This window comes from Taudactylus pleione, unplaced genomic scaffold (assembly GCF_031769625.1).
Source record: "Taudactylus pleione unplaced genomic scaffold, aTauple2 ptg000757l, whole genome shotgun sequence".
Classification (NCBI taxonomy): domain Eukaryota; kingdom Metazoa; phylum Chordata; class Amphibia; order Anura; family Myobatrachidae; genus Taudactylus; species Taudactylus pleione.
The window spans coordinates 589,636-611,281 of NW_028285159.1; the positions used below are offsets into that span (position 1 = coordinate 589,636).

Sequence of the window (21,646 nt, forward strand, 5' to 3'; positions counted from 1 at the left end):
TATACATCCTGACGTGACAGCTAGCTTACATCGGTGTGCATTTGTAGTTTGATGTGGTCACTGCCCATTTCAGAACACAAGAGTGAAAAAGGCCAAGTGTTCAGAGCTTTGACTTAATAAAATTGAGCACTTTGATGGCTTCATTGTAAGTTCATCTGGCATCAGTTTTGTGGCCAAGGCCTCTCTGTGGATACAGCAAAGCGTAAATTTGTAATTTGATGCTACAGATTTAACTGTGGCTGTGACCTTATCATATTTTCCCATCATTGCTCATGCACCATCAGAACAAGAGCCCACACGTCGCCTCAGTTAATTTTCATTATCGAAATGATTCAGTTTCTTAATTTCTTCTCACGTAATCTGCAACAGAAGTGCCTCACAAAGTAAAAGGTCTTTATTTCCATTCCCACTGTAAGTAAACCATTAGTTGAGCATGATTTGTGAGGTCAGTACTTTCATCCAATTGTATGGCATAAATTTGGCTTTGCTTTGTTTGTCTCAAAGACAATTTCTTCACATGGGAGCCATAATATGGATTCTGTGACTAAGTCCAAAAATGTTCGGCACTCTGAATGAATAGAATACTGCGGGGTGCCCTCCTAAAGATATTTAAAGCAGACTTTTCCTATAGTGATGCATGGCAGCACCACAGCACTAAGGAAATAAGAGAGACGGCACTCCCAAATACAGAGTTGATAAAAAAAAGTTTAAATAAGCAAAGACATAGGTACAGATTTAAATCGACGTTTCAAGGCCCTAAGACCTTTTCATCAGGACTTGGTTTGGTTTGTATGTACAGTCCTGATGAAAAGGTCTTAGGGCCTTGAAACGTCTATTTAAATCTGTATCTATGTCTTTGCTTATTTAAAAGGTTTTTGATCAACTCTGTATTTGGGAGTGCCGTCTCTCTTTTTTCCTGAGTTCTGTGGTGCTGCCATGCATCACTATAGGAAAAGTCTGACGTGTGTGTGTATGAATCTAATCACGCCAACAAACGCTGCACCGGATGCCTTGTACAATAAGACAGATACAGAAAAAATGATGTGGCAGCACTCACGGATTTGTCAATAATAGGACCAGAGCCCAATCTGCGTTTCAACGTTTCAGTTGTTGCACTTTCATCGGGAATACAAAAATACAAAAGTTACCTTTTATACATTTCATACACCACGGTGTCTGTGTTCACCGGACATGGAATTCGTCTAACATCAACAACACTGTGCTCAGCGGAGGTGACGTAGGCGGCCAGGGCCCGTTGCTATAGTGATGAATAAACAAAAACTTTCACCAAGAAATAAAAACTGCAGGATATATAGAAATTGGCAATAACAACAGAGGGAAATAGAACACATCATATGATCACAGTACATCAAGCTTTAAGTAACCAAATAACAAATACGTTAAGCTGAACAATTTCATGTACAGGAGATAAATCACTAACAAGCAGAGATCTGACAGCCTACTTATAGAAAGCATGTCAGAGAGAGATTCTCGTGTAAACCATGGGGTTGAACCGTATTGAGCCTATAGATCCAACAAGCTTCGGCTTTAAGTAAAGCCTGACCTCTATCACCTCCTCTAGCATCCTTTGGTATGAAATCAGTCATTTGTAGCAAATGGTTGCTAGAGTATGTTTATGATCACGAAAGTGCCTAGCACCCGGTTGCTCATTGTCCTTACCCTCCAAAGCCTGCCTAATGTCAGAGTGATGGATTGCCATACGCTCCTTAAATTGGCGTATGGTCTTCCCTATGTAAAGAAACCCACAGGGACAGCGAATGTAATAAACAACAAAGCAGCTATTGCAAGATAGGGCATGATTGATTTAAAATTTTTGCCCAGAGTGAGGATGAGCAAAAGTGTCTCCTGTCTCCAAATAGCTGCATGTAATGCTGCCGAGACATTTAAAATGACCTGGTTTCCAAGAGAGGAAATGTGGAGCAGAGACTGGAGAGTACCCTCAGATATCAGCATGGACTAATTGATCTCGTAGATTTTGCCCTCGCTTATAGCAGGGTATGTATTTGGAATTGCGTAAAAGGAGTAATTCATTGTTAGAATTGATTAACACTATGATATGATGGAAATCACTGGGCATAGTACACTTCCCTGACTCATGGGCTGGAAATTTCCAGAAGCAAGAGGCTGTTTTTCTGGTGACTAGCCCTATTATCAGAACAAAACACGCCCACCAAGAACCCTATAGGCGATAAAACAAACTGCATGCTAATACTTAATATAAAATAATAGTTCTTAAAGGAACCCTGCTCCTGCAACCCCGAGTTTTAACCAGAGTCAGGCAGCTTGTTACTGCCTTATGTTACTCCTTTTTGAAGTTCCAGTAAATGATGCTTAATTTCTTTAATCTGCAACATTTAAAAAAATTTAATTAATTCTAAGCATTGGAGATAAAGTACCAACCAGTCAGCTCCCAACTGCCAGTGGCACTGTGTGGTTGCGATTAATCTCCCTTGCTGTTTGTAATCTCCGTATGGTAAACTTTGCCAGGATCAAAGTTTCTGGATTAATTATGCTGTCTGCCACAGTATGAATGTATAGAGTGCTGAGCTGCTCAAGAGCCTGCTAGTCACTCTTCTAAGACCCCCTGGGCAGCTGCATAAAGAACAGACAAACACACAAACTTTATTGCTGATTCTATAGATATATATAGTCTTAAGAGAGCAACATGTGGTAAAAAAAAAAAAGGTTTCAGTATTCACTTTGTAACTTGCACTTGTTTCATCCACAATTCCAAGATGCAGCCTTAGGGCCTGATACAGGTGAGTATGTAAACCCGACGGTTTAAGTACTATCCCAGTGATGGGTGAACTGCGCATGCGCAGGACCCTTTCTTTGCATGTGCAGTGCCCCACAGCCGCAGCCTGATTGACAGGCTGCAGCCCTTTGGAGAGAGCGTGGAGCCGGCCTGAATTCCCGGAAACGCGGTTGTGTCACCCCTGTTTTCTGGGAGTGCTGAAGCGAGAGTTTGAGTCGGAAGACGCAGATTTCCCGGCCTTGTCAACACAGGTAAAACGGCCATTCTGAGTAGCCTTTGGCTTTCCCAGATAGCCTGAAGCTACTACCATTGTGACCCATGGTCGTGATGATGGTTCGATGCTGCATATTCTGATGCAGCACTCGCATTTGCAAAGTTGTCAGGAAGAGTCTATTTCCTTCAGACATTAGAACATGCAGCTGATGTGTGTTCTGTGTCCACATCTAAATCAGGCCGTTAATTAACTAATTTCTAGTTTTGGATGTAAATTCTGATTTCCAGCTTAATGAAGACATTAAAATACTCTTTTCTCTAATATTGAACTTTATTGAGTGCTGTAGTGATTAAATAATCTCAATATATTATGTTTAGTAACAGTTATTGATGTAGCACTGATCTTATTACACAGTTCTTTACTAATCATTCACATAAGTACCTGCCCATCTAGAGTTTACAATCTATATTCCGTACTGCACAGACCTCCTTACAGATAGGAACAATCTAGTGTTTATTGCCAACCAGTGCCCTATCTATCTCAATATCAATAGTTAGTGTTAAGCCGACCCGCCAACCTATCTGACGATTGTTAAGTGTATACACACTTACCAATCATCTGCCCGATGTGCCAGGCTTGACAGCTCAAGTGGACGGGCATTTAAATTGCCTGCCCAGTTGAGCTCCCAATCACCGCCGGTCCCTGCAGCATGTGTACAGGCGATCGGCGGGTCACCCATACACAACAGTAGATGACCGATGTATTTGCAGATCGGATATATCTATGAACGACGCCGTACACAGACCTATCGCTGTACACACCCGACAATGCACTATTGATATATCGCCTGTTCAATGGAATGGGCGATATATCTATCAGTGTGTACCCACCTTTACTTGTGTACTTTGAAACCTTCAACTGCACAGTATGTCGCACACATATGCTGAATGCAGTGGATTTGATGTCAAGGTATGCACTATCATATCACTGTATATTTGTTAAACAGATTTCGTATTGAAATATTTATGCTGTTTTAAATACCGCTTCAGTTTGCGACTAAAGATAGACAGGTTGCATCTTCAAAACATGCAACACCTAAACAGCCGATATTACTACAGAGAGATTTCTGTTTAGTTGGTGCTACTTTAAATCATAACCACCATCTTTTTTTTTTTTCTTTTCAATCAGGAAACTAGACTGAAAGGGTCAATAGCTGGAGCTGAGAAACTTATTGACTGCCTCATCCGATCAGATAAAGAAGAATGGCCTAAGGTCTTCCTTCTAGCTTTAGAAAAAGTAGATTGCACACAGGTTCTTGAGCTTTGGAATTTTGAAGGAGGTGATTAAAAAATATATGCTATAATTCTTGAAATAAAGAGGGCAATGTAGGATAAGTGTGTTACATAATAAGGACCTATGCTGGAAGAAATTAATAGCCAGTGTTCATTCTAGCACCCTGCACCTGTCACAACCTGTGCAGTTCCTCTTTCCTGCCTGGGGTGTCGCTCTCTGTTCTGGTGCTTCTATAAAAACACACCTGCTGCAGCCATCTGCCATCCATAAAACACTTATCCCATCCATACAACCCCTCCCCAATTACCTACCACACTACTTGAAACCCATTTTAAAACACTTTTTTACATTTTGACCCCAAAAATGACATGTCATTATTAGGGGAATTATATTTTTGCCTGATTAGTCATTAGAGGGGTGTGTCCCCAAGGGGCTCTGAACCAAGTCCTGACATTTGTAGCACAAAATAAGGGTTTTGCACATATTTTCACCTGCTCTGAGATGGTGAAGACTATTCGTTGCTTTTAGCTGCGGGGCTAATAGGATAGCACGATACGCATTTCTGCCAAAAGTTTGCACAAGTGTACATTTTTACCAAAGCGTAGCTTTTCGTGGCTAATTTAATCAGATCCTATAAATCTACAGCACACTATTAAGCGTACAGTATATTCCAGCACTGTATAGCAGCTAAGTGCTATCTATGGGTCTCATTCACAAGGCACAATATCCTCTTTGGTGGTGCTGTGTGCTTTGATTTGCGCAAATGCTCCTAGATTTTGTAAGAGCGCATAGGTTTAGGGAGCTATTAGCAGTGTCTATAAAGAACAGACCTTTGCACTAGCTTATGGGAGGAGCTTGGTGATGTGAGGGTGTTAATTAAAGAGTATGGTGCACCAGGACAAAAGCAACAGTTCATTTTGCAAAGTAAGATTATTAAACAGAGATGATGGGGTGCAGTGGTGCCTTTCAGGGACTATTCCTTGCTGTGCAGAGGGGAACTCATCCTTTTCACTGTAAAAATTACATGATTTTTGTTCTATTTCGGAGCTGCATGGTTCTTGTCTTGTGTGTTTTCATTGTGCACCTTCCATTTGCAGTTCATTGGAAAAGAGTCTTCTTAGGTGCACTTTGTAAAACAACGCTTCAAACACACGAAAATACTGCATGTAATAAAAAGTACAAATATCGCCTTACACTCCATATATAAAGCTAAGCCATGCAGTATTTAAGGATAAAAAAAATTACGTTTATTTGATAACAGGGGTGGTTCTAAAGTGGTAAGAGGCTGTAATAACGTTGTGATGTTTCCACTTCCCTAATTAGCCACAATTGTAGTTGGTGGAGGTGTCTTCCAAGAGCTTAGAATTGTTATGCATTGTAATGTGCGCTAGGTTTGTTTAGTTGCACAGATGCAAAACCACAGTGTTTGTCTATTAGTTGCTTTATACTTTTTGATAAAATGTTATTTGAAAATAGCAGTAATTACAAATATGCAGTAACTCTGCCTGTTTACATTTTATTTATCAGAATGTGGGAAAGAACAGGAGTCAGTGGAAGAACTAGGAGCGAGTGTTATGGAGATGATCCAGTTCTCAGAGGAGCCTGAAAACACATGTCTCTCAGGTAATTGATTAGTTCACAGAGTAGATGCACGCTGGTATTGGCCACCGTAATTCCTCCTCTATGCTAATGTGTCATTGCCATCATATAAATGTCTAAAAGAACTATTAAGGAGCGTACACACGGTCAGATTTGTCAGACTTGTCAGATTTGTCAGATGAACGATTGAACGATTAAACGATCTGAACGATTTGAACGATTTGACCAAAGTTTTGAACGATTTGAACGATTTGAACGATTGAACGATTTTTGACTGCATTAAAATGAATGGAATCGTCCAAGTCTGACTGCAAACCCATCAGATGTCAGATATCGTTATCTGACAAACGGGAACGCGCATCGTTGATCGTCCATCGTTCAGGCATGTCAGATATGAACGATTTTCCTTCAGATATGAACGACTGAACGATTTTTAAATCGTTATCGTTCATATCTGAAGGAAAAATCTGATCGTGTGTATGCACCATTAGTTTGATCTAGAAGTTAGTGATTTGGAGGTCTGATAAAAGACCCCACACCAGTATGCCTAATCACTGGGTTGACTATTGGGAAAAGCAGAGGGGGCACTTTTATTTGTATGTGCTAGCATAATGGGGATGGGTACGAGATGCCCGTGCTCGAGATTGCGAGGCGGTCAAAATCCCAACGCTGGCGTCCCAACAGGGTTAGGATACCGACAACTGACGGTAGGTATCCTAATCCTTCCCCTCTCCCTACCCTAACCCCCCCCACCAGTGCCTAAACCTAACTTCCCCCTCCCTGCACCCTAAACCTAACCCTCCCCCTTAGTGCCTAACCCTACCTATAGAGCCTAACCCTGCGACTTACTGTCAGGATGTCCCCCTGGGATTCTGACAGGTGTTGGGATTCCGGCGCCGGTATTCTAAGCGTGGCATCCCGTGTTGAGATACCGAACGTATCCCGCATAATGAAGCTATGTTTATCCCTCTCATATCAATTTCCACCTGCATCTAGTCTTTGGATAGCCAATCAGGCCTGTCAAGAGCCGCGCCGGGCCCTGGTAAAAAAAGGGGTCGTGGCCTAATTACGGCAGGCGTGGCCATGCCCCTTAGGTAAAAAAAACAAAAAAGTTTTGCAGTGCCGCTTTGCGCAATTAACCCCCGCAGCTCGACGTATACCCAGTGGGGGGTGCGTTCAGCTTGATCGCTCCCCCCCCCAGGCATAGGAGACTGCTGTGGCTGCTTCTTAGTAGCCGCGAGCAGTCTCCCAGTGCAGCCCAGCACACAGCAGCGTGTGCTGGGCTGCTGTGATGTAAGAGGGGGGGGGAGCGGTGCCGGATCCAGGCCTCCGCGGGGTCCCTCTAGCAAGCCCGGGCCCGGGTAATTTGTACCTGCTCCCCCCCCACTCTCGGCGCCCCTGTAGCCAATTATATGTCATGGTAAGCAGAATTTAGTGCATGGAATATCAATGACTGTTTCTTGCAGTTTGTATTTATATTTAGTTATGAAAGTAAGATAAATGTAAAGACACTATGAAAACCGATCAATAAATGATATACAAGTGCTGACCTGGTGGTACTCCCATTCGCTGACCTAGTTGAACTCCCTGTTGCTCAATATTTTTTATTTAACTGTATTTAGTTTAGCATTTAGTATATTTATATTTCTCTTGGTTTTTTTTAGGCCCTCATTTTTTCCCCCCTTGTCATTCATGTTTCTGGTAATGATCCATAATGGCAGATGTTGTATTTCTGAGCTGTTTAATGGTTCTTACTTAGGTTGGTAAATCTGTAACTTGTCACTCATTTTGCCTATTACATAAATTATTTGGCATACTTTTACTTGGTGGCTATTCAAACTTGCTGAACAATATGCTGAACATTATTGCTATCATTGCTTAATCGTCATCTTTTTGCATTTTAGCTTCTCCAGGGTTGGACAATGAAACCGCAACCAAAATAGCTAAAATGACGAGTGAGTATTAACTGAACCATTAATACATGTTCTAAATTCAAAATAAAATCTTAAATTTCATTCATGAAGGATTTGCAAAGCCAAAATCTTAATTTGTTTAGTTTAATTATGAATTGTAATCAGACCTCCACTTTACATATTCTTTTCAAAACAATATAGTTCATATGTCTCTAACTCTTCTAAAGGAGTCATGCAATAGAATAACTGAAAAACCCATCTTTGTGCATTTCAAATCTTATCACTATTATGATACTGACAAAAGTAGATTCCAAACTTTGTGTTTTGAAGGTGTCTGCATGTAGTATACATACATAAATAGTCATCAAAGCTTACAATTGTAATGGAGCAGAGCATTTTATTAGTGTAAATGCTCCAGTAGAAGAGCCTGGTACACACAGCGCTACAGTACACTTTTTGACATTTGTCTGTGCAGAATTATACAGCAGCATTTTGTGGAGTATGTCTCAGGTTATCATCACTTGGACCACCTCCTTTATTAAGTGATATACTTCTTCTTTTTTTTTTTTATAACCATATAGGAGCGCGCCCGATACTTTAACGCAGAAAAAAACTCCGATATGAAACGTAAACTTCGGCAGTGAAGTTAACGTTTCATATTGAATACCCCTGATAGACTACAACATTGCACTAGCATTTCCTCCTGTATTCTAGAACATGCACTCCAGTTGGCAGTTACATCAGATTGCTTATTCCCCTGATTTTGTGGGACAGCTACTAGTTTTACTTATGTCCCTATTTTAACGGTATGTTACAACTTATTTTTTCTGTATGCAGCATACTATTTTCATTGTCTATTCTTATTCTCTATTATTCTATATATTTAAAAAGATTAGTATTTAAAATACAAAAACAGCATTCAGTGTTGGTATAAACATGCCATGAGGATGTACTGCACCTACGTCTGTCTAGCCTGCATTGCTAGGGGACATGCAGCAGAATATCCCTGGCAGCAATGTTGGATTATAATGTACTCTCTGCTAGTATTTTAAGCTTATTTATATTAATGCTTTTTATGCCAATTTTGTTTGCTAGGATCTCCCCTCACATCAATAAAAACTCTGGCGCTGAGAAGGTACCAAGTAGAATTGGCCCAGCCTGCATACAGCGGCACAAATACAATCATATGTGCTCCAACAGGTCAGTCTATTGGAATGAGGGTTTATAGCAAAGTCTAATGATATTGAATGTAAAATTCATGCATTGTAATAATAATTATTGTCACTGAGAACGGGATAGATTATTCAGGTCATTGTGCTTAATACAAATTTCAGAATCTATTTTTCAGAGGAGGGAACAGCTGGTTTTTCCAGTCTGGTTAGTAGTGCTGCCTCTATTTGTATGTTATTCACTGCTTCAAATTGCTATTTGCCAATTAGTAATTGCCGTTTTATATCAATTCCGCCTTTGCCTGTGATCCAGATAGGGACAGAATATGTGAGTGTCTATGTCCATACATTAAAATAGATTACAGGGTAACTGTACCCAAAACCTATTTTATTAAACACGACCCAAACTGAAATTTTGTGACAGATTATAAAAGGTGCTCATCCTGAGCTGGACACATTTACACACAAAAAAAGAATTCCTAAAAGCTGCACATAAACTTAGCGTATTTACACCGCCCATATGCTGACTAGGACCGATCTGAAGATGCCTTCAGAAATGCCTCAATTGCATATAAGTTAGGTGTACATTAGATATACCCTACAACAAAACTGATCTTAAGCACAAGAAAAGGTTTGTGACATTTGTTTTTATAGCAAAAATTGCTATTAGGTGTGATTGAAATATAGCAGGTATAATCCTTCTTCATTCTCCAATGAAAGCGAACAAACCATTAAAACTTATGCAAAGAAACACACATTATATAAGCTTGAGCAATGATGAAGGCACCTATCAACCGCGGAGGGCAATCTGCAATCCGCTTATGAGAAGCAGCTAGCTAGTGTAGGCAACTATCATCACCAGCAGTATGTATATGCACCTGCAATGTAAATGATAGGAGTATTTGCAGCTCTGTGCGGGTCACGCTACCCGTACTTATTATGCGCTTATATATGTGTTCACTCCCACACTCAGGACCTCATTCAGAGTCGGTCGAAGCGGCCGCACGGTCGTACGCCACCGATGTTCGCTATACTGCGCATGCGTAAAGGTCGCAATGCGCGTGCGCAAACTAGCCGCTACGATCAGAAATTTCTCTCTCCTTGAACACAGCCAGGTCGGTAGTTTGAGTGACAGATGGAGGCGTTTGTGGGTGGTAACAGGGGGAGGTGCTTGAAAACGGGGGAGTGGAGATCCGAACGCAGGCGTGCCTCATTATGCGAACGGCGTTTTATGAGAGTGCATACGGTTTATGGGACTGCATAATTTAAAAAGTAGCATCATGGCACATGTGACATGGGAGGTTTTTACACTGACATGATCGTAGAGCTTAAGAGAGGGTATGGTCAACCTACGACCAGTTCCGATGGTTCCCGATGGACTCGATTAATCCTTATATGCCCGGAGATGACGTGTAATGCGTACGAGAAGGGGGCGTATTTTTTGGTCTTCCGGCCGCTTCCTCCCCTTGGTCGACCAGCTACCAATCCGAACTTAGGGACGCAACTTGCGAGGGAATCATTTGCATATCTGGCCCCTTTACCCGTACGACCGTGCGGCCGCTTCGACCGACTCTGAATGAGGTGCTCAGTCTCTCCAAGTGTAAGATGGCACAAGTGCCAAATCTTGTGGATGTAGGCGTATGCTTTTTACTGCGGGCATGCATAGTACAAATTTTCATATTTTACAATAGACAATTAGGTATATACCCAATTCAGAATGAGCCACATAGTACTACTTTCCTGTGGTGCTGCTCAACAGTTGATCTGGTTGTTCCCCCAAAGCCTTCGCCTGATGATCTCCTCTCTGCCGTCAGGGTGGGCTTGTTTCAAACACACAGCTTTCCCACAATGGGGAAAATGTTTGCTGATTGTAAGAATCATGCAGCTGTGCTATTGGGTGTGATTCAGTAGGGCAGCCTTTCGTCATAAGCGTAATCAAGGTGATCATTATGTTGCAGATGTGGAGGTGTGCATCCCAACCATTAAATGATCCCTATGGAAGAAAATACTTTGAAGCTATAAGTAAATGTTGACTAATTTCTGCATCGGATTTATCTTTTAACAGGATCAGGGAAGACATTGGTGGCATTATCCATTTGTGAGCACCATCTAAAATCCATGCCTAAAGGACAAAAGGGGAAGGTTGTGTTTATGGCCACAAAAGTGCCAGTGTATGAGCAGCAGAAAGGGGCTTTCTGTCAGTACTTTGAAGACTCTGGGTAAGTTCTGATCTTTGTAGTGATCTGAATGTTAGAATACCAGGGTAATGTTTAGCTCTCTTTGCCCCGACATCTGATTGGTTTGCTGGTAGGTAGCCCCTGGCCTTTATGGTGCCTTCTTGTGGGTGAAAGAAGCACCTTATATTATATATAAACACAAACCTCACACATTAATAGCAAAAATGTAATAATACCAGGAGTTCACCACACTGCAAATTACACATTCATACACCTGATCAGTGTCTTTGTCCCAGTCACTCTGATGCACAATCCCGGCTGCTGATCCATGCTCTTCACTCCTCTACACATGATATGGCCTCAGCGGAATGTTCTCCTGCATTTGCAATTCCATAAAGAAAAAAACGCCATATAGCCTGTAGTATGCACACAGGCATGATCCTTAATTGATTGTTCTAGTGACAGTTTAGGAACTTAATAACACAAATATAAAGTTTTAATATACTATACTATAGTTTACTATAGTGCAGTAAACAGTACAGGTGACAAGATGGATACAAATAAGTCTTTTATTTGACTCCTACAATGTAAAATAACCCTTTAAGGGTCTGTCTGTTCATTCGGGCCAATCTCTTGAACCACTGGATGGATTTTAATGGGGTTATCACTATACTATACTGCATTGGTCTAGGAAAGATTAGGAGTATGAACCATTCACCTGTTACAAAAAGGGAGCCGAGCAGTGACTATTTTACTGAAGCAAGTCACAGAAAAAAACTGTTGTTCTTTGTGAGTGACTGCTGCTGCAGGGGCGAGGGCTGTACTCTGATTGGCTCTCTGAGGCAGTGAGAGCCAATCAGAGCTAGTGATGTGCCCTGTTGCTTAGCAGCAGCCTAGAGAGGGGAGGGAGTCAGGGACTGGCTCTCTGAGGCAGACAGAGAATGAGCGACAGCCTCCAACGAACCCATGAAGATGCCCTGATGCAGAAACAGTAGCAGGAAAGAGCCAGGGGAGGCATAGCTATCAGGAATTTAATAAAACCAAACAACCATCGGAACACCAAATTATTTCCATTCGATGGTGACAAACATCGGACTGCCACCATCAAATGGTAAAAACTCAACCATCCATGGGTAGTGACCATCGGATTCCGATGCCCATCCCTACACTGTACCTACAAGCGAACTCCAGCCACCACTCCCATGGAAGTCACCGATGTTCTTGGACAGGGTTACCACGGCGAGGAAGCTCAACAGGAAGTCCAGAAAATACAGGGTGCAAAAAGGACATTGCTCGTCGCCATGTTTGGCAGCTGGGGAGGGGTGCGCATGGAGGCTCTGGAAATATGCACAGGTGCCCCTGCCTGGGGACGTGCTGCTGATAATGCTTACGGTAGCTGAAATACAAATCTCTCATCCATGATCCTCCCTCCTGCCCTTCCCAGCACATCACAGTGGCCAGGCACCAGCCAACTGCAGGGCAGCAGTGGGGGGGTTTTGGTGACACTGGTGAGGTGTGTGGTGACAAGGTGTAGGTTGTTATGAGATGCAGGGGGTTGTGGTGAGATGAGATGCAGAGGGCTGTGGTGAGATACAGAGGGCTGTGGTGACAAGGTGTAGGTTGTTATGAGATGCAGAGGGCTGTGGTGAGATACAGAGGGCTGTGGTGACAAGGTGTAGGTTGTTATGAGATGCAGAGGGCTGTGGTGAGATACAGAGGGCTGTGGTGACAAGGTGTAGGTTGTTATGAGATGCAGGGGGCTGTGTTGAGATGCAGGGGACTGTGGTGACAAGGTGTAGGTTGTTATGAGATGCAGAGGGCTGTGGCGAGATGAAATTGCTCCTGTTCGAAGACAGAATGGCTCGCCGATATAGTATATGATAGTGTATCCTATTGAATGGGACTTCATGCTAATTATCAGATCACTGAACTAACCAATGAAAATGTTACAAAAACACAACAACACACAATACAATGGGATGACAAATGGACAAAGTACAGAATTCTCCATGGAGGGTTGCACCAGTTGGTAACGGGCCACTTGACACACTGTGACCCGGGGTATGGAGCTCCATGGAAGATGAATGTGTGGACGGTAATGGACAGCAAGGACGGGTGGTGGGAGGGATAGGGATGCCGGTACAAATTCCAGAGTTGTCCCACTGAGATGTCCATCCTTTGGTATGTATCGGGGGTGGTCGATACATACCATATTCTCCCCAATAATGGCCGTTTTTTCAGGTCCCCCAACGGCCCTATGGCAGCCAACAGGAAGCTGGTTCAGAGGCTGGTTTTGGAGCTGCAGCAGTGCTGCATTGCACAAGAGCAACTGGATGCTGCACATTGAGGACACTGGACCTCATTTAGAGTCGGTCGTAAGCGGCCGCTCGGTCGTACGCATCCGATGTTTCCAAACCATGCATGCGTATGGTTAGTTGTGCGCATGTGCGTACGAGACCTTGCGATCTAAAATGCTGTCGATGGTATGGCTTACGAGCAGGAAGTGGCTTCCGAGAGTTGATTGGCATGAAAGGCCGTTTGTGGGTGTTGACAGGGGTGGTGGTCTAAAAACGCAGGCGTTCCTCACCGTTTTCAGGGCGTTTCAGGGGCGTACATAAATTTACTGCTACGACTGACATAGAAGGCTGGAAGTATTAAAATGTCACTCTGCGAGCAGGTTAGAGGCCTGGCTGATCTTACAGCTTGAGGTTGGGTATGTGCTCTCTCAAGCCCCAGAGTACAATCGATACTATTGAATGTGACTGATGTTAGGTGTGATGTTTCTATTTTGTGCCACACAATGCAAGCAGCTAATAATCGATTGATGAAGCTAACAACACTGCTAATTGGCTTGTAATTGATTCAACTGCGTTTGCATTAGCGAATGATTCTAATTATCTCTGGGATGACGGAAGATATTTGTGGATTGTGCCTTGTGGTTCAAAGTGTTTCAAGGCTTGAGAAAGGTCACTCTGCCGCCCAAAATATGTCAGACTCCAAGGCACAATCCATACATACCTTCCTCCATCTCTGAGGTAATTAAGACTAGAGGGCTTCAGAAGTCTGGATCCACTTTTATTTATATCCATCTTGTCACCTGTACTTTTTAAAGCACTATAATATTACAATCTAATATTTGTGTTATTAAGTTCCTAATTTTTCACAAGTCCAATCAATTAAGGATTATATTCAGTCACACCACCAAATAGGTTGGATAAGATAACAACACCTGATGCAACAGAATTACTGGGTTTATACAAAGGGGAGGATTAGTTCTTCTGCCAATTAGAATATTTAACACCACACCCCCACCCATATTTTCAGATGGCCATCAGATTAGTGCCCAGTCCCTCAATTAGCATATCCTGGATAGACCAACAGGAGTAATGACTCCTAATCAGCACTGACAATACAAGCAAGGTAAAACACAAATTGGATGAGAAGGGGTATACAGCAGGCTAAATCCATATTTTAAGTTCCTGACACCCCCATCTTGTCACACTGTGCATTAAAGCAAATTGGCATTATTAATGCATAGGTAGGTAAAGGTGAGCCTGAAAATCCCTCACAAGACCAGATTTAATGATTTAAAACATGTTGAAAAAAAATGTACAGCCATTATTTATACTTGAAAATCATTTGGACCAACTCCTATATGACGGGCGTTGTAGGCTTCTCCAGAGCAGGACATACAGTTGTATGCCAAAGTTTGGGCATCTCTGGTCATTCCTCACACTTTCTAAGTAAAAAAAATTTAACACAACCTCTGCAGAGTCCAACTATATAAACCTCACAATTATCTGCACATATTAATGCACAATTACTATTGCTGACCGTAACAGATTTAAAAAAAAATCAAATAATGAATATGGCATTTGCAAACATATGATAACCCTTCCGTGTGTGTGTGTGTGTGTGTGTGTGTGTGTCTTTATTATTTATTCAGTTCTTTTTTAAGCCTTTGAAAAGCCATTGCTCATTAAGCCTTACTTTAAGCCAGGTGAATAAACATTTTGACCCTTACTTGTCATTTAGAGTGTGTGTCATTAGCAACCAATCAGATTCCACTTATCATTTATCTAGCACCTTCTAGAAGATAATAGCTAGAATCTGATTGGTTGCTATTAGCAACACCTCCACTTCTATAAACCGCACTTTAGTAAATATACCCCTTACTCTTCATCTTACTACTTTAACCGGAACCAGAGTAATGATCCACAGGGCTACTGTACTGTACAGCACTGCTTCTTGCATAAAACTTTGTCGTCGCAGGAATTACAGTGCCAAATAAAAGCATCCTTATACTACGCGCTTTATAGCTATGGGGGACATACTTTAGGGAGGCAGCTATCTGTGCTGCGTGAGGGGGAGCAGTTTGGGCAGCATGGCATTTCCTCCTTGGTTGTGTATTCTAATGTGAGTTCACACTGTATTGCTGGGTCCCTGGGTCTTTACACTTGTTTAGACATAATGCTAGGTTGCCCAATTGTGAAGCAGGCTGTCACATATTACATGGTTTTATCTACCAGTCTTTTAATCTAAATTCCTGTTTTACAGTAGTTATTGCTGAGCTCCGCATATGGTAAATGATACATACTTTGCTGAGTCTGTAGATAGTGAATCCAGACATAAGTGGGTGCTCAGCCAGAGATCATTATCTCTGCTATACGAGCTGGTCTGAGTACAAGCCCTGGGTAAATCTTGGCTCGGTTTCCTTTCCTTTCAAAAGGACTTATCTTGGCCTAGGTACCTGTAATGTCAGAGTTTCAAGGGCCACTCACTCGCAGAGGGTGAGGTAGTAAAGGAATAAGATATTTGTGGATCCCTTACATGTATGAGGATTCTGCAGAATGATATGTGATGGATGATTTAGGGCAACAATGCGGCAAGCACATAGCACAGAAAAGTGAGTCAACAGAGTTTAACAATGTCCGGTTTCAGATGAAAAATAAGCAGCTTTTTATCCAGTTTTTTTGTCTCGAGGGTGTTGCAGGCTGAGAGGCTAGTAGTTCGTGTCCATGACTAAACACATCCAAGGAATGTCTGTATATTTGTGGGATGCAGTTCTGGATGTGTGTTTCCTGCTGTATTCTCTGGCCCAAGGATGGACAGTCTTTTTCAGTATGAGTAGTCTCTGGACACTTGTTGATTTCAGGTGATGTCTTATTCATTCTAAAGTTGGATATGGTCATTAGTTAGATGATGGACAGGAAGAGTTCCTTCCTTATGCTAAATGAGGACAGTGTTTAAGTTAAGATTCCAATGTCAAGAAAGCAATCATCTGCCCTTGCGGTGGACAGTATAGTCACAACTAGGCTTGGCCTGCAAAGTTTCCTGCATAAAAGCCTCAGGCAGTCGCCTCACAAGACAGAGACTGGGGTGGGTGCTCGACTGTTTCTCTTTGGGATCGGTTGTTCTGTTCCACTTCAGATTCTTTGGTCAGGGGCGTTTTGGTTGGGGGGATTTATTGTCCTCCTCATAGTCCATCAAGATGCTTTTCCGTACCAGTCTTCTTGTATACGAGAATTGGCTGACAAGGATGCATGTTGTAATATGGGAAGATAACCTTGTCTTAGGGTTGTTCATACTCACTAATTCTAGTTATGGGCTCTGCTGTTCAGGCTAATGACATCCCATTAGAATTTCATCAAAAAATGACAGTCATTGCTGTAGATATGGCAGTAGGGGCCCTGTTTCCGGGGTTCATTTCTTGGATGAATCTATTAAACAAAGCAGAGTCTCCAACTATGCTAGAGACACTTTACACAGTCCCAGGGTTGTAACCATTTTTCAGAGATGTAATTTGGATCTTACCTAGAGACTGGTTATTCTGGACTGTATTGCAGTGACTTTTTGTCTGTAATCTTAGCTTCCTATCAGTTTGTTTACGTCCCACTGGCTCAGTTGTTGGATTTTTCATAGCATGGATTGTTACATGGACTGGTTTGGTGTCTGTTTGCTTGCTGATTAATGTTCTCCTGTTCTCTGTGATGTCTTAGGGTGATCTTGATATCGAGCAGTTGGTTTCATTTAGGTGCATTTCTGATTGAACTGAGAAGAGTCTAATTTTTCACCTTCGATCTCGATGAATTTCTTGTTCTCCAGTGACATATTATTCGCTCTCTGGTGTTTGAAGGTCATAGAAGACAAACTTCTCTTCCATGTCCTAGAGATGGGGCAGTGTTCTAGTTCAGGGGCAACTTTTCTTGTGGGAAGAAGCCCACAGGAGTTCATTGCTACCACATTGGCTTTTGTTAATCAACAAGGATATTTAACAGCTACCTTTTGTAATGTATGGGACCTCTAGGATCAGCAAAGGACCGCACTGTAATATTGGCAGTGTTCATACTATAGGTGTAAATCTGTGAGGCTGAGTTTCTTAGCATGCACAATCACACCTCTTCCATGATTGTGCAGGTTGTCTGTGATGCAAAACAAAAAATAACACAAAAACTAACACTGACATAGTCACAAACACTCCCCTGGCACACACACAGATCACTGGGCAGCAATCACTGGGCCTGATTCAGAGATGGATGCAAATGCATCGCAGCTTACATCTCACAGATCGCAATTGCGAAAATATGCTAATTACTCACTTGCCGTTTAGTGCTTAGAGACACCCCTTGTAAGTATCTCACATTCGACGCTCACGCCTAAAATCGGAAACATGGAACACAGATCAGGCGGCCACCAGCCTTCTCAGTAAGTCTAAGCTGTCGCAGACACATCGGGTCTTAGACACGCAGAGGGCTCTCCTGCTGTGAGCAAGAACGCAGTGACTAATGTATGGACACCAAGAAAACAGTGTTTAAATGGTCAGACACATCTGCGTTTTTCTAACCACCCCCCATTACCTCCCCCAAACCCTGACTGCCTGGCAGTCACTTTGCAAGCTGGTACTCTGTGTTTTTATTTGGTTTTAAAGTTGGTTTTGATGGGTAATTTTATGTTTGATTTTGAATGGATATCCAATACTGACTGAAAAAAATGTCGGATAGTAAATGTGCGATTTGGCCATTCAAATATGGTGTCGATTCAATGTCAGTTTAAATTGATTTGAATATAGACTACAAAATCAACCTTTAGTAATTATACCCCGAGGCATCTACATGCATTTCTTGTAACTATTGGTCAAATGGGAGATATTTATTTGATTATTCTGTTTTGCTGGTGGCAATGCAGACAGTGCATTTTCATTAAAGAAAGGGTCGAGTGTTTGTTTCACCAGATATTTACTGGGAATTGTATTTCCCTTCTGGCCATTTCCATAGTACAGAAGGAGTTGGTTTTAGGGGCTCTGGCCAATGTTTAAGGTGTTGAGGGATTATTTTTTACTGCATAGGAGTCGCACTGTGCATGCGCCAAGTTTCATTACCGACGGCAGACGTAGTGAAGACCTGGATGCAGTGTGATTGACTGACGGGGAGCGTTTGTGGGTTGCATAGTATCCTCATCCTACAGATGTGTCCACATGACTTCCTCAGCCGTCACGACGTGCATCCCGGGAAATGGTCTCTTCACCAAGAAGTGTTTCAGCTCCTAGTGGAGAAGTGGGGCCTTCCGGATGTGGACCTCATGGCCTCTCGACAAAATCACAAACTGCCACTGTACGGGTCCAGGACAAGAGACGCCAAGGCTCTCTTGGTGGATGCTCTGTCGGTCAAGTGGACCTTCTGATTTGTGTACCTGTTCCCTCCAATCTCCCTTCTCTGGTACTTCGGAAGTTCAAACAAGGAGGGGGCACTGTCCTGCTGGTGGCTCCAGCATGGCCCAGACATCACTGGTACTCAGATCTTTGGAGTCTCTCCATCGACAATCCGTTGCTGTTGCCTCAACGTCCGGACCTGTTGTCTCAAGGTCCTTGCTTTTACCCGGACCTGGGTCATCTGTCTTTGACGGCGTGGCTCTAGAGACATCCCTCCTAAGGTCCAAAGGTTTTTTCGGCTCTGTGGCTAACACCATGCTCTGAGCAAGAAAACCTGCCTCTGCCAGGATTTACCATAGGGTGTGGCATACCTACTTTGAATGGTGTCGTCCCAGAGGTTACGACCCCCAAGTGTTTAGGATATCCAGAGTTTTGGCATTCCTGCAGGCGGGTTTGGACCTTGCTCTCCACCTTGCTATTCTGAAGGTGCATGTCTCTGCCTTTTCAGTGTGGTTCCAGTGATGCATTGCCCCTCTTTCTGATGTCTGCACTTTCCTTTAGGGGGTCCTTCGCATACAGCCTCCCTTTGTTACTCCTGTGGCGCCTTGGGATTTGGCTGTTGTCCTTCGGGCCCTCCAGGGCCCTCCATTTGAACACCTGGAGTCCGTGGATCTAAAATGGCTTGCTGCTAAAACTGTTTTTTTCCTGGTTATTGCTTCTGCCAGACGAGTGTCAGATTTGGGGGCTCTCTCTTGCCGTTCCCCATTTCTGTTTTTTCACCAGGACAAGGCAGTGCTTCTGACTCGCCCTGGTTTCCTTCCTAAGGTGGTCTCTAGATACCACATTAATGAGGAAATGAGTGTGCCGACCTTCAATTCCCCTTACCTCTTGGCGGATGAGGCCTCATTGGATGTGGTATGTGCCCTCGGGATTTATGTGTTCCCTTCAGAAGTCAGACTCCTTGTTTGTACTTTATTGTTTCCACAAGAAGGGTTGGCCAGCCAATAAACAAACTTTGGCTAGATGGCTTCACATGGGAATCTCTGAGGCTTACGCTCTTGAGGGCCTTCCAGTTCCGCCTTCTGTTACTGCTCATTCTACTTGGTCTGTGGGTCCTTCGTGGGCAGCTCGCTGTGGCTCCTCGGCTGTTCAGCTTTGTAAGGCAGCCACATGGTCTTCTGTCCAGACTTTTTTGAGGTATTATGCTTTTGATACCTTTGCCACTCAGGATGCTTCCTTCGGGCGGCGGTTTCTCCTGTCTGCACAGGAGTGTCCCCACCCTTGAAGGTACTGCTTTAGGACATCCTCAAGGTCACCCTGTGGACCTATATGGACTCTGAGGTGGAAAATGAGAGAGATGGTAAGAACTTACCTTTATTATCGCTCTTTCTACGATGTCCATAGGGTCCACAGTCACCCACCCTGATGCACCTGTGCTTCAGCTGGGCGTTGCTCTGCTCACCAGTTTTCTGTCTCCTTCTATGTGAGAATGTGATTTCTTGTGTGTTCCAGACTTTCTTTTCTTACTTTTCTCCTCCTTCAGCCTTTGGCTTGTTACAAACTGAGGTGCCTTTAGCCCAGGAGCGGGTTATAGGAGAGGACCCAATGCATCCTGGGAGGAAGAGTTTAACTGCATGGTGCCCGGATGACTCTGCCATACCTATACCCCAAGGTCACCCTGTGGACCCTATGGACTTTGTAGAAAGAGAGATAATAAAGGTAAGTTCTTACCATATTTCTCATTATTTGCGGTTACCCCCTGAAAACTGGTGTTTTCAGAGAATAAGCCGCACAAATTTAATGGTAAATGGACGCCACAGTCTGTAATCTTAAAAACAACTCTCAAAAACAACTGTCCCATCATATAGCACATACTGTATTCTGAACCAAGTCCCATATACTTGTCCCACATCATTTAACCCATTTTCCTGCATTTTGCACTTTTTCACCCCAAAAATGACGTCACTATTGCCCAAATTAAGCTAATTAAAAAAATATTTTTGCCTAATTAGTCATTAAGGATGGTGCCCCAGTGGTTCTGAACAAAATCGCACCATTTTTACTTTAAAATAGGGATTTTCCCCAACTTTTCACCTGCTCAGGAGGTGGTGAAAACTTTATGCTATTGAGAATTTGCACCCGCGAAAACCAAGGCTAACAGGATAGCACGATAAGTACAAATTCGCATGATAGGCCATTTTTTCGCCAAAAATTATCAGGAAAACAGCATTGCGGCCTAGTTTAGTTGGATTTCTGCTCGCACTTCAGGAGAGTGCGAGCAGAAATCCTCTAGTCTGGAGTTTACCGAGCGGTCAGTTGAATAGCGCCGGGAACTCCTTCCCGGCGCTATTCAAATTGCACTGAATTGAATCGCTCCCACTGTGCTTAATCGGCTACTTTATTCAAATTTCTCTGCAACAAAATATACTAATCCTAAATTGTTAATACAGTATTAGCTAGTTAGTAGAGCATTAGCAAATTAAAATGCAAAATTCAGGAAAAAGTACTGGAATCGCTACCTATGGAGAAGCGTCAGGTGTCTCGTACCATATGGTGTAAAATGGATAGGTATATGAGGACACTTCCATCATGGCAAACTTAAACATGACTAGCTTCAGATTCATATGCAATTTAATGACTTTCCAAACTTTTGCACACAATTCATATTTTGCTATATAGCCTACGTGTAGTATTTGTATAAAATATGAATATTGTTTATTTAGGTAAAATATGCCATTAGTCTGTAGGGAACTGGTTTTCTCTTGTTACATACATATAATGAGGAGATTTTCCCGGGACATTTTGCTTTGATAGATCCACTGTTTTATGTTGTAATATATGGCCAACTATTAAAGGA

At 42.7% G+C, this 21,646-nt stretch overlaps 1 protein-coding gene across 2 annotated transcripts in view; it reads left to right on the plus strand.

Moving 5' to 3' along the window:
- RIGI (RNA sensor RIG-I) overlaps window positions 1-21,646 on the plus strand; it is an 83,898-nt gene that overhangs the window by 18,572 nt on the left and 43,680 nt on the right. For both annotated transcript variants that reach the window (XM_088457319.1, XM_088457318.1), the window contains exons 5-9: window positions 4,179-4,329; window positions 5,811-5,906; window positions 7,787-7,837; window positions 8,891-8,995; window positions 11,030-11,183. In XM_088457319.1, coding sequence (XP_088313445.1) covers window positions 4,179-4,329; window positions 5,811-5,906; window positions 7,787-7,837; window positions 8,891-8,995; window positions 11,030-11,183 — 557 coding nt within the window. The remainder of the gene's footprint in view (window positions 1-4,178; window positions 4,330-5,810; window positions 5,907-7,786; window positions 7,838-8,890; window positions 8,996-11,029; window positions 11,184-21,646) is intronic.